The sequence below is a fragment of the Pygocentrus nattereri genome, chromosome 12 (assembly GCF_015220715.1).
Source record: "Pygocentrus nattereri isolate fPygNat1 chromosome 12, fPygNat1.pri, whole genome shotgun sequence".
Taxonomy (NCBI): Eukaryota; Metazoa; Chordata; class Actinopteri; order Characiformes; family Serrasalmidae; genus Pygocentrus; species Pygocentrus nattereri.
The window spans coordinates 29,258,360-29,271,652 of NC_051222.1; the positions used below are offsets into that span (position 1 = coordinate 29,258,360).

The following is a 13,293-nucleotide window of genomic DNA, read 5'->3' on the forward strand; positions in this document are numbered from 1 at the left end:
CATCCCTGCAGCTTTCAGTGAATCACTGAAAGTGAGTCTCCTGAAAAGAACAGAAGCTGTAATAAAGGTAAAGTGTTGACACAGTAAATACTGAAACGTGATACTGTACTTAGTTCTGACTTCTGCACAGCGCTGTATCTCCGTCTTAAACAGTAACAGTAACAGCACGTTTAATTCTAAGGGATAAAGTGAGGTTGGAAAATGGTCATGGAACTACAAATTATGCATAAAAGCACAAACATTCTGGAGGAAAATAAAAATACAAAAAATAGATCAAAAATAAGTCTTTATCCTTGTTCTCATCTGTACTATAATCAGACCTGCAGCTGAGATCAGATCAATACAGGAGGATAAAGAAAGTGACTAATACAGACAATATTGACAAGCACTGAACTCACTCTAGCACTGTCTCTAACACAGACTAAGGAATTAACACTGGCCTCACGCCTACTGAAGAAAGAAGAAGGGGGGGGGGGGTTGGGCCTACTTGTTTATGGACGTATAAAACAAGGGATAAAAAAGAGACATAAGAGCAATAAAGTAAGCCGCTGCAAGCGCCAGGCCACTGCTCATTATCCAACCACAGAGGAAATGACTAAGCAGGTCTAGACTTTCAGCAAGTGCATCATATGTTAACTCTCTCTGGTCCACAGTCACATATACACCTCAAAACACCTTTTATGTTCTAGCACACGTTTTGTCATAGATCTCTGAAGTTAGGCATCATTTTGTAGTCAGTGTCATGCCCCCCCTCCCCCCAAGCTCCTTAACAAACTAGTGTAAACAAATTACACTGCTTTGGAAGAACTGACTGACAGTCACTGACTGACTGATTGACTGACGGATTCCCTTTCTGAAACAGAAGCTTTGGTTAGCATTGTTTGTAGCTACAGTTACAAAACTGCAGAAAACTGCATAACTCAAATTCTTTCTCATTTTTGGTTTTAAAAAAAAACATGAAAATGAAGACTTATGAATTTAAAGGCCCAACACAGTATTTTTCCACCTTACTCAAAACATTACATTAGCAAAAGTACACTATATTGCCAAAAGTGTTTGCTCACCCATCCAAAAAATTGAATTCAGGTGTTCCAATCAACTCCATGGCCACAGGTGCATGAAACCAAGTACCCAGGCCTGCAGACTGCTTCTACAAACATTAGTGAAAGAATGGGTCGCTCTCAGGAGCTCAGTGACTTCCAGTGTGGTGATAGGATGTCACCTGTGGAACAAGTGCAGTCGTGAAATTTCCTCGCTATTAAATATTCCACAGTCAACTGTCAGTGGGATTATAACAAAGTGGAAGCGATAGCAACTCAGCCACGAAGTGGTCGGCCATGTAAAATGACAGAGCAGGGTCAGTGGATGCTGAGGGTCATAGTGCACAGAGGTCACCGACTTTCTACAGAGTCAATCGCTACAGACCTCCAAACTTCATGTGGCCTTCAGATCAGCTCAAGAACAGCATAGAGAGCTTCATGGAATGGGTTTTCATGGTCGAGCAGCTGCATCCAAGCCTTACATCATTAAGCGCAATGCAAAGCGGCGAATGCAGTGGTGTAAAGCACCGCCACTGGACTCTAGAGCAGTAGAGACGTGTTCTCTGGAGTGACCAATCACGCTTCTCCAACTGTCAATACAATGGATGAGCCTGGGTTTGGTGGTTGCCAGGAGACGGTACTTGTCTGACTGTATTGTGCCAAGTGTAAAGTTTGGTGGAGGGGGGATTATGGCGTGGGGTTGCTCTTCAGGAGTTGGGCTCGGCCACTTATTTCCAGTGAAAGGAACCCTTAATGGGCCAACATCATATTAAACCCTATGGATTAAAAATGGGATGTCACTCATTCATATGCGTGTGAAGGCAGACAAGCCAACACTTGGCAATATAGTGTATATATACATATGTGTGTGTGTGTGTGTGTGTGTGTGTGTGTGTGTGTGTGTGTGTGTGTGTGTGTGTCTGTTCTCAGAACAAAACCTCATATCTCCAAAATGGTCATTTCACAGGAGAAGGAAAAAACACAATTTACCATTAATGTAAGCCAACCAGACATTTTTCCAAATCATTATGGGTCATTATTTTGGTCTTTTCATCATGAAATTTCTACACAATGTAAAGAGCAACAGGCATTTTTAAATCATGTCAAAAACTGAAAAACAATAAAAATGGAGATATGAGGTTTACATAATAAATATGTATATATGCATTTGAAGCAGTACAGAAAAATGATGAACTGACCAATAGAAATAGTCCCAAAGTTAATTGGAATGAAAATTTTGTTCTAGTAACTTCCACTGAAATTGAAAACTTTCCTGTAAAATTATCATTTTGGAGATACGAGGTTTTGTTCCGACAGTGACGATATTCAGCCATATGTAAGAGTTTAGCACCCCTGGTCAAATTACATGTGTTGTTAATTTTCTTAGTGAAAACAAGTTAATGCACACTACACGTTTTAATACGCAATTACTGTTAATTGGGTGAATTTATCCATCTATCCATCCATTTTCTAAGCCGCTTCTCCCTCAGGGTCGCGGGGGGGTGCTGGAGCCTATCCCAGCAGTCATCGGGTGGAAGGCAGGATACACCCTGGACAGGTCGGGTGAATTTATATTTATATATATATATATATATATATATATATTTATATATATATATATACATACATACACACAGTGGGGCAAAAAAGTATTTAGTCAGCTGCTGATTGTGCAAGTTCTCCTACTTAGAAAGATGAGAGAGGTCTGTAATTTTCATCATAGGTTCACTTCAATTATGGGAGACAAAATGAGAAAATAAATCCAGGAAATCTCATTGTAGGATTTTTAAAGAATTTATTTGTAAATTATGGTGGAAAATAAGTATTTGGTCAATAACAAAAGTTCAACTCAATACTTTGTAACATAACCTTTGTTGGCAATGACAGAGGTCAAACGTTTCCTGCAAGTCTTCACCAGGTTTGCACACTGTAGCTGGTATTTTGGCCCATTCCTCCTGCAGATCTCCTCTAGAGCAGTGATGTTTTGGGGCTGTCGCTGGGCAACACGGACTTTCAACTCCCTCCACAAATTTTCTATGGGCTCGAGGTCTGGAGACTGGCTAGGCCACTCCAGGACCTTGAAATGCTTTTTACGGAGCCACTCCTTCGTTGCCTGAGCAGTGTGTTTGGGATCATTGTCATGCTGGAAGACCCAGCCACGTTCCATCTTCAGTGCTCTCACTGATGGAAGGAGGTTTTGACTTAAAATCTCATGATACAGGGCCCCGTTCATTCTTCCCTTAACACGGATCAGTCGTCCTGTCCCCTTTGCAGGATAACAGACCCAAAGCCTGATGTTTCCACCCCAATGCCTCACAGTAGGTTTGGTGTTCTTGGGATGCAACTCAGCATTCTTCTTCCTCCAAACACGACGAGTTGAGTTTTTACTTAAAGAAGAAGTTACAGGTCTGTGAGAGCCAGAAATCTTGCTTGTTTGTGGGTGACCAAATAATTATTTTCCACCATAATTTACAAATAAATTCTTTAAAAATCCTACAATGAGATTTCCTGGATTTTTTTTTTCTCACTTCATCTCTCATAGTTGAAGTGAACCTATGATGAATGTTACAGACCTCTCTCATCTTTCTAAGTAGGAGAACTTGCACAATCAGTGGCTGACTAAATACTTTTTTGCCCCACTGTATATATATATATATATATATATATATATACACACACATAGATACACCTCTGCCAGATGCACCCTCATAGCCTCAACTTGTGGATATCTGAGCTGTATCCCCTCTGTCTCTCTCTCTTTCTGTCTCTCTTTTTATTCTTCTAGATGTCCCTGAATTACCTCACACACACACACACACACACACACACACACAAACACACACACACACACATACACACTTCAGGATTATTGACCTGCACTGAAGGAAAAGGAAAACAGTGTCTGAGAAGCAGACAGAAAGGATGTGACTATGTGTGTGTTAGAGGTGTATTTTTTTTTTTTTGGGGGGGGGGGGGGGGGGGGGGGGGTTGCTGTTTCATAGCAACTCTGCAACCCTTCTTCAACTCAAACATGTATGGAGTATTTCAGCAGGCTGTGGGAACTTAGGTGAACCAAAAGCCCAAGATGGTCCACATATTTGTCCCACAAAGTATTAGGGGCAAGAAAGCTACAATACGTATGCAGCCCCAGAGGGGACGGAGGTTAAAAAAAAAACTAGATGTGCATTTCCTGAAAGAACTGCAAGAGTGCTTCAAAAGAGCTGCAAGTGTTTGTGTGTGTTTCTGTGTGTGTGAACAACACCTCCTTAGGTATGTGTCTGTTTGTGTGTGTCTGTGTGGTGTGTGTGTGTATGTGTGGTGTGTGTGTTGTGTGTATGTGTGTGGTGTGTGTGAGAGGGAGAGATGTATGTGTTTGAGGGGGGAGGGGGGGAGTCATTAAAATTAACTGTCACTGTTATTAAGCAGCTCTTAGTGGAGAAGCCTTGTTTGAGTCCGATTTGCACCCTCTGAACAAACAGTCATAACTCTGGAAATGTTTACTCTATCAGTTAACCAGATAAATGGTGTGAGATAAGACCCCTGGAGGATTATTTTGGTGTAATGTTGTGTGTACTGAGAAGAAAATATCTGAGTTATGACGAGTTAAACACAGAGAAAATCTTGAAATAAGCAGATTCTGATTTTGAGAAATTTACATGGGAGTGAATGGCGCAGTTTTCTGTGCCAAGTGACAAACAAATGCTCATAACTCTAAAGCTAACTGATAAAATGATGAGATATTTTGGGGTTTCAGAAAGAACAAGTTTCTCTACAATTTAAAACTGAAAGGGAGTTTCTACGTGAAAGTTTAAGGATTTTAAAGCAGATTCCCTGCGTGATCAGCTGTGTCTGTGAGACAGTGGCCTACTGTGACATCGTCAATGTCAGTAAGAATGTGAAGTTCTGAACATTCCACCATTCATTTTTATGGGAGGTTTTTAATTTTTAAACTTAATTTTATTAAAAACTACCAATCCGATCGACTCCAAGCATACACAGCACAAGTCACAGCGCCGAGACCTACGAAACGCAGTTTGAACGGAGTCTGTACGTTAAGCGGTTCGGGCTGTATTAATCGCAGAAAAGTGTGGAAGAAGAATAAGAAGTATGAGAGATAACAATAGAGATAACAATAGAAATAACAATAGAGATAACAATAGAGATAACAATAGAAATAACAATAGAGATAACAATAGAGCGCTTTTTCGTGCGTATTTGTGGTCACGATTTCTTAAATCGTTCCCTCGTTTTTCTTTTAAACGTGCGCACATTTTCTTTACTTCATAGGTACGTTTTTGTTTATTCACGATCACGATTTTCTAATTTGTTCTCTCATTTTTCTATTGTTTCAACCACAAATACAAGAAAACGTTTGTACGAATTACAGTCAATACAGCTGTCGGGTTTTTACTTTGTTACTTGTTCTCTTGGTTTTATGTGACAGAAAAAAGGGGGTTAGGCTAACGTTAACATTAGCTAGCCAAGTTAGCTGACAAGCTAAGTAGTTTAAGAATCTGAAGAAACTTCACTTCATAGTGCGAGAGTGTGAACGAGAAATAATCTTATTTATATTCTTTTATATTTCTCTTCAGTATTTGAAAACAAAGACACCAGTATTTGCTGCATATAGTTGTTTACAGTAAGTTATTGTCAGTGAAAAGGTCATATAGGTTTTATATGCCTCAATTCCTCAACCTGTAGATGAAAATTAAGAAGTAGCAGCTCCATCGGAGATCCATCATCTGAGAAGATTTTTACCAGTTAAAAACAAACAAAAAGAATATTTACTTCTTATTATTTCCTCACGTTCTTGCAAATCTGAGTTAATGAATGAAGTAATGTATTACTAAACACAGGAAGAGAGGGAGAGAAAGAAGGTGAAGGACTATAATCAATAGCAATAACTCCACACACAACATAATGGGACTGGGGTGGATGGGCGATGGATGCTCTTAGCAAAAAGGGACCTGTATAGTATCAAAACAAGGATCTTTGAGCCTTTTGACCCTTTGTGCTATAAAGAACCATTTTTAAAAAGGTTTTAACAGACCATATAGACTCTCCACCATAGAGAAGAACCATTTAACCAGGTGAAGAACCATTTAAAAACTGGTTCTTTGAGTCACAGTTCTATATATAACCAATGAATTTACTGAAGAACCCTTAACAGAAGAACTGCTTTAAGGGTGTGGGATGTTGCTTAGGGCCACCAAATGTTGAGAAACAGCCCCTGTAACGATGTGGACCACATGAGTATGAACAAGCTATAATGATGCAGAGATCAGAGCGCAGCCACATGGGACCGTGCATGCTTTTAATGCGGCTACTTCACACATATACCATTGTTAAAGTGCCTTCCCACAATGCCTCAGTCTCAGAAGTTGCGCCCAGTGCTCAGACGGACGGTTCTAAGCTCTAGAGCTCTGCAGAAAAACTTTCATAGACTTTTAATCACCTTCAAACCGGCACATGAGCCAAACACACACAGTCGCAGCTTCATTTGGATTCTGTGGGCGCTAATAGAGGAGAGCGTGCTTCTTGGCAGAAAGCTCTCCTTCAGCCCACAGAAGTTTTCTGGTGCAGGGATGTGGAGCTTTAACAGACCTATTCATGCTCCGTCCGCAAACGTGTTCTCCGCTAGTCTTCTTTCTGTACAGAACGTGAACAAAAATCTCATTCGACTGTGTTTTGTCAAAATACCGACATTTACAGTGATACTAATGTCAAAAGATGTACACTTTTGTATGTGACTTATAGAAATATAGCTGCGTAATCAAAGCTAACATTAGCATGGTGGTAAATGTCTTGTTTTCTCTAGCCTGCCTACATTGGATTAGCTACAGCAGCACACTTCAGCCAAGTAGCGTAGCCTTTTAAACTGGAAACTCAATGTGTAGCAACTGTAAACAAAGATTGTAGCAGCCTTGTTTTTCGGCACAGTTTAGTATGTGTAAAAATCTGAACCCAGAACTATCCATACCCTGGTCGAGTACATGTGTCCGTCTCCCATTGTACAATGGAACCAGAACCAGCGCTAACTACAGTAGAGATTCAACAACTGGAGATTCAAGCTGTGATTCACCATTTATTTGTTTGGTTTTATAGGAAGACTAGCAGTTCTGGCTAGCTAGTGTTTATTAAAATAAAAGTCATCTGACTCAATTACAAGGCATTAAAATTCTGTGACGACTGCATCTGACCAAGCACCGTTACTAGCTTTCTCCAAACGTTTCAGTTTGGTACGCTGGGTACCCCACCCAGGAGGGTAGCCAAATTCAGAAGCAGCATCCGGGTACAGTACAGCTTACACGGCAGTGGACATGCTGACAACATGTGAGCTCACGGATTTGTAGCTGTATCACACCGAATTGCCTGGTGGACAAACGTCATTTGTTTCTCGTTATGTTTAACTGTAGCATTCTGTAAACCTTGTCTAAACCTAAAAACACAATTACTGCTTCGAGCAAAACAGGAGCATTAAAAGAAATGTGATCAACAAAACTGCCCTAATAAAACCTATGTTGAGGGTCAGTCATCTAAGGCATGTTTGTCCTGCTAGAAAAACCAACATAGACCAGCAGAGGGGCTCACCAGCAAAAGCAGCATATCACTGTTGTCGAAACTCCAAAGTAGCAACTTTACAGGAGAAGGAAAAACGTACTTTACTTATAATGTAAGTCAATGGAACCAGATTTTTTCCCAAGTAATTTAGGGCCGTTTCTTTTGGTCCAGTCATCATGAAATTTACACTCAATGTAAAAGGCAACATTCTTTTTCAAATTATATCAAAAACTGAAAAATGACAAAACTGGAGATACAATGTTTTCTGCCGACAGCAGCGATATGTTGTGTTTTGGATGCTAGTATGCTGGTCAGCAGTAATGGATGCTGATATGCTGCTCAACCAGCAAGACCATGCTGGGGTGACTAACTAAACCAGAACTAGACCATTACTAGAGCAGCATAAACCAGCATAGATCAGCCTAGACCAGCTTGAAATGCTTGCAGGTATGTGCTGTTTTTTTTTTTTTTTTTGCCTTTTTTTTATCAGGGTGGTGTCACTTGCTTCTTCTTTTTTGCACTGGAGCTACAATGCTAATGCAATTAACAAGATGTATACCTCACCTATTACTAAGCTTCCATTACTCTTTAGCTGGCATTTAGCATTATGCATTGCTAAGTCATCTCAAATACACTTCCTTACACTTTCTAACACTGTACTGACACACTGTTACATATAAACAAACAAAAACATTGTTAGGTGGTTGGTTAGTGTAGTGGGTAACACCGCCGCCTTCTATGCTGCAGATTGGGGTTCAATCCCCACCTGGGTAAACACCCTACACTATACCAAAAAGGGTCCTTGGGCAAGACTCCTAACACCACCTTCGCCTACCTGTGTAAAATGATCAAACTGTAAGTCGGTCTGGATAAGAGCGTCTGCCAAATGCTGTAAATGCAACAATATAGACAAAATCAGACTTCAAGACAGTTGCTACTTCTATGTTAGCTATAAGATGTACTGTCGTTCATTTTTGTAGTTAACAGTATAAGATGCATATACATTTAACTACGTCGAGATGCAACAAAGGGTTTGTGGGTAAGAGGATCACAGAGGCCATGATGTGCACACTTACAAAAAACCTAACTGAGAGAGAGAGAGAGAGAGGGAGAGAGAGAGAGAGGGGGAGAGAGAGAGAGAGAGAGAGGGAGAGAGAGAGAGAGAGAGAGAGAGAGGGAGAGAGAGAGAGAGAGAGAGAGAGAGAGAGAGGGAGAGAGAGAGAGAGATTTATTTTCTAAGGCTTGGCATCTTAAGTGCTGTGGTATGTAAATGTTAAGGAGGATTTACAGAATGGGTTTTGGTGCAATATCAATCAGCCAGCTCCTCCTACCGCTATCCACAGAGACTCTACTGCTGAAAGTCAGCTGTGGACTGTGTGTGTGTGTGTGTGTGTGTGTGTGTGTGTGTGTGTGTGTGTGTGTGTGTGGCTGAGTCACCGAGAGAAAGTGAAAGTGACAAGCAGTGCACACATGCGCACAGTACAAAAGATACCATTTCTGCACAAAAAATGGCCCACATAAAGAAAACCTGAAATAAAAAAGTCCTGAAATAAACAATCACTCTAGGTGTAACTTATTGGCACAAAGAAACAACAAACAAGAAAATATAAAAGCAAACACGCAAACATACAGTAATCGCTGGAAGTCATCACTGAATTTAAACATGAATCTCACTGCCACAAACAACCCCACTAGGGAAACCAGTATAGACTAGTATGGCTAATCACCAATAAAACCAGCATATCGTTGCTGTCGGAAGAAAACCTTGTATCTCCATTTTTGGCATTTTTCAGTTTTTGACATAATTTGAAAGTATCTGTTACTCTTTACATTGTTTGTAAATTTTATGATGAGTGGCCTAAAAGAAATGACCCAGAATGACATGGGAAAAATTCTGGTTCCATTGACTTACATTGAAAGTGAAGTATGTTTTTTCCTTCTCCTATAAAGCTATTTTGGAGAACAAGGTTTTCTTCTGACAGCAGCGATATGTTGAGTTTTGGATGCTGGTATTCTGGTCAACCAGCAAGACCATGTTGGGTGAAAAGCTACACCAGCACCAGACCAGCATTAGACTGTCACAGCAGGCCTGTCCAGGAACTGTAAACTTAATACAGAGAAGCAACGAGGAAAACAAACAAACTAACAAACGTCACTGGAAGTAAAACCAGCATATCGCTGCTGTCGGAACAAAACCTTCTATCTCCAAAATGGTAACTTATGTCAAAAACTGAAAATCGACGGAAATGGAGATACGAGGTTTTGTTCCGACAACAGCAATATGTTGTGTTCTGGATGTTGGTACACTGGTCAACCAGCATGACCATGTTGTAAGCGTACACAGTGTACACCGTGCCAGCAAACAAACAAAGAAAACAAACAAATAAACAAACAAACAAATGGGCTTAAACCACTGCCGCTGGGCCTGTAGTCTGACTGACAAAGCAAGCAGTTCCATCAAATAAGAGCACAAAAAAAACAAAACCCCAAGAAACAACTGCCACTGGGGGTGCAGCCTTAACCAACAAGTAAACAGGTAAACAAGAAAACAAACAAACAAACAACGTCCTCGGAAATGAACGCTAACAACACACACAGACTGACCCGAGAGTGCAGACTGCAGTCCACAGCCTCCCTCACCTGCATCCTCCTCCTCCTCTCGAGTATCCCGCTCTCTTCCTGCGCCTCGCGCGCCCTCTCCGTCATCCCCGCGCGCACCTAAAGCCGCCCGGCATTAGCACGTGCTTCAGCAGAGACTGTCAGCACTGTCTTCATCAAAACCACGCCGATCACGACGCGAGGGGCTCGAGCTTTCCGTCCCTCGTGGTACTCAGTAGGGCATCCTCCCTTTACACGCACGCACGCGCGATGGAGGTCACTCCCACGTGGACCACCGTGTGATGCAGCTCCGTGTGCGCGCATGAATGGAGCTCAAGTGTGTGTGAGCGGTGTGATGAGGGGCTGCTGCCTACACACACTTCCCACCAGCACGAGGTTTAACCCTTCAGGCTCCAGGCGGTGGGTTTAAATTGTTCATTTCATTAATAATTTAGTTATTATTGTTATTATTGTTGTTATTATTATAATAATTATTATTACTGCTATTTTACATTATAACCAACTTTCTATCAAAGGCCATTTTTCCACTGCATGGTACTGGCTTGACTCACCTGACTCGCCTTGACTCTAGGCAAATCACCTGGCACTGGGCGCTATTTTTGGTTCCACCTGTGTCTTCACAGAGCTGAGCTGAGCTGAGCCGGTTCCAAAAGGTGACGTAGAAACGCTGCAGGTTACTGACCGGTCGAAGAGAAACGCTACACACATATACTAACATTAGCTACCAGGTTAGGGTTCCCTCTTGCGCTGCCCTTTTTGAGCAACCAGTCTCGTCTCGCTGTCTGAACTCTGGTGTATCCTCTGATCTTCTGAACAAAATCTCCTTCAGATCACAGCAGTTTCATTTGGCGTCGCTATGGTGACCAGCTACATCGAAGGAGCACTACATCTACAGTGGAAAACGAAGTAGCTGGTAGCAAAAGCGAGTCGAGTCAAGTCGAGCCGTACCGCGCAGTGGAAAAGCGGCTAATGCCTTGTCCACTTTTGACAGTGTCTGAGTACAAGCTTCTCTGTGGAAGCCCACAGATCTTTGGAGCCCATTGGTAATCACAACTGGAGTGATGTCTTGCAGTTCTACAGCAAAATGAAGGTACTTGCGCTTTTTCTCAGCAACTGACTGGACAAAATTATTGTCCAGGGGAACTTAGATGTCCATGATGATGGCATCCCTCTCAGTGCTCAAATATGGGCAGTTTGCTCCACATGGTCCTTGGTGATGGTCAGTTCCCAGTAAAGCTCTACAACTAGCTCAGGCTTGCACTGTAGTTTGAGACTTCCTTCAACAACAGCCCTAACTTCTTGGCGAGGGTATGATGGATCACCTTGGCAACATTGTCGTGGCGAGCCATGTAGTCTGTCTGCATTGACATCCGCCTACAACATGCTGGATATTCTCACTGGGCGCTTGGCACAAACAGCAGCCGCCCATGATTTGTCCCTCACAGTTTGCCTCTGGTTGCATGTAGGGACTACTTTGTTTTGAATGACGCAGAAAAATCCTTCTGTTTCAAAGAAGAGACTATGCACATGACTAGCAAACACAGCTTTGAACAGTTGTACACACATAAAATCATAAGATGTTTCCTTTCCAAGTTTAATTTTGACTCCCCTGTTCATAGCACCTTGTTCCAGAAGCTTCTTGCAGGTCCTTTGATGAAGAGTTACCTGCAGATCCTGTGGTGAAATTTTGGAGTTCTTAGAGACTTCTTTTAGTATCTTATGGTTTACTCTTTCATAAAGATCTTATGGTTTACTCTGTGCTGCTGTGGACAAGGTGAACAGCACCAAGTTCCTGGATGTGCACATCACAGAGGACCTCTCCTGGGCCCCATCACTGGCCAGAAGGGCTCATCAGGGCCTCTACTTCCTCTGCAAACTGAGAAAAGCCAGAGTCCCAGCCCACATCATGTGCAACATCTACAGAGGTACCATCGAGAGCATCCTGACCAGCTGCATCACCATGTCGTATGGCGCCAGCACATCGTGAGAGCTGTTGAAGATCGTTGGCACCTCCCTCCCCTCCCTCCAAGTGATATACAGCTCCCGGAAAGCCCTCTGCATGGCAGGTGATCACACTCACCTACTACACAGCTTCTTCAGCCTGCTGCCATCAGGGAGAAGACTGTGGAGTCTTTGGACCAGGACCAGCAGACTGGGGAACAGCTTCATCCACCAGGCTGTCAGGATGCTCAACTCTCTCCCTACTTTGCCACCCCTCCCCAGTTCTGCCCAGGTTCCTGACCCCCACTCCCCAGTACTGAACTCTGACAGTATTGGTCAAACACAGTTTCCTGACCCCCACTCCCCAGTACTGAACTCTGACAGTATTGGTCAAACACAGTTTCCTGACCCCCACTCCCCAGTACTGAACTCTGACAGTATTGGTCAAACACAGTTTCCTGACCCCCACTCCCCAGTACTGAACTCTGACAGTATTGGTCAAACACAGTTTCCTGACCCCCACTCCCCAGTACTGAACTCTGACAGTATTGGTCAAACACAGTTTCCTGACCCCCACTCCCCAGTACTGAACTCTGACGTTCTCAGGGACTGTTACGCACCCATCACTTTCTGTTACGCATTCATCACTTAAACTGCTCCATAAGCTCATTCTGTACCCACAGACCTTAATCTGTATGTGCCTTATGTCACTTTAGTGTTCAGTACAGGACCATCTTATATTTATATTATTTTATTATTCTATTTTTCTCCAATTAATTTTTATTTTTACAATTAGTGTTTAGTGTTTTTTAGTGTCTATTTAAATTCACACCTTTTCTATTTACTGTCTATTTAATATAATTGCTACACCATGGGGTCTGAGAGTAACGCAGTTTTAGTACACTGTATGTCCTGTGTGTGTGTGTATGTGTAGATTATATATATATATATATATATATATATATATATATATATATATATATATATATATATATATATATATATATGTGTGTGTGTGTGTGTGTGTGTGTGTGTGTATAGGGGGTGCTGCTGTTGAAAGAAAACCTTGCATCTCCATTTTTTGTCATTGTTCAGTTGTTGACATAATTTGAAAATGTCTATTGCCCTTTAA

The 13,293-nt window shown here is 41.9% G+C and overlaps 1 protein-coding gene across 2 annotated transcripts in view; it reads right to left on the bottom strand.

Annotated features, from left to right (window-relative positions):
- mast1a (microtubule associated serine/threonine kinase 1a) overlaps window positions 1–10,459 on the bottom strand; it is a 120,601-nt gene extending 110,142 nt beyond the window's left edge. The window contains exon 1 of one of the 2 annotated variants that reach the window (XM_037543213.1): window positions 10,242–10,459. In XM_037543213.1, coding sequence (XP_037399110.1) covers window positions 10,242–10,307 — 66 coding nt within the window. In that variant the 5' untranslated portion in view covers window positions 10,308–10,459. Of the gene's footprint in view, window positions 1–10,205 lie in introns of both variants that reach the window. The other variant, XM_037543212.1, reaches the window with a different exon arrangement.
- Window positions 10,460–13,293: the final 2,834 nt, after the last annotated feature.